The sequence below is a fragment of the Camelina sativa genome, unplaced genomic scaffold (genome assembly GCF_000633955.1).
Source record: "Camelina sativa cultivar DH55 unplaced genomic scaffold, Cs unpScaffold07630, whole genome shotgun sequence".
Classification (NCBI taxonomy): domain Eukaryota; kingdom Viridiplantae; phylum Streptophyta; class Magnoliopsida; order Brassicales; family Brassicaceae; genus Camelina; species Camelina sativa.
Window position 1 is genome coordinate 1 of NW_010928701.1, and position 457 is coordinate 457.

Sequence of the window (457 nt, forward strand, 5' to 3'; positions counted from 1 at the left end):
AGTCTTGAATATGCAACTCTTCCTGGTTCTGGGGATAGCTGCTGCAAAATGATACTTAAAGTCATCGATCCAAACTCCGAACTGTTCAACAAAGCTTTCAAACTTACGTTGCCTGAGGAGGTGGTGACGTTTCCAGATTTTCTTGTGGAAAGAAGTCGGTATGAAGCAGCAATACAGAGGAACTGGACTTGCAGGGACAAGTGTAAGGTTTGGTGGAGAGATGAAGGGGAAGAAGATGGTAGTTGGTGGGAAGGGCGGATTCTAGCTGTGAAACCCAAATCACCTGATTTTCCTGATAGTCCATGGGAGAGGTACACAGTTAAATACAAGAGTGACCCTACCGAGACACATCTTCACAGTCCCTGGGAGCTTTTTGATGCTGATACCAAGTGGGAGCAGCCTCACATTGATGATGAGCAACGAAACCGTCTTCTCTCGGCCTTAACAAAGTTAGAGA

General features: G+C 46.0%; 1 protein-coding gene across 1 annotated transcript; it reads left to right on the forward strand.

Annotated features, from left to right (window-relative positions):
- Window positions 1-3: 3 nt before the first annotated feature.
- LOC109131902 (bromodomain and WD repeat-containing protein 1-like) lies at window positions 4-453 on the forward strand (the record flags this gene model as incomplete). The annotated part of the gene is made up of 1 exon (XM_019243077.1): window positions 4-453. A coding segment is annotated over one exon (450 nt), but the record flags the coding sequence as incomplete, so codon positions are not given.
- Between the last annotated feature and the right edge of the window lie 4 nt (window positions 454-457).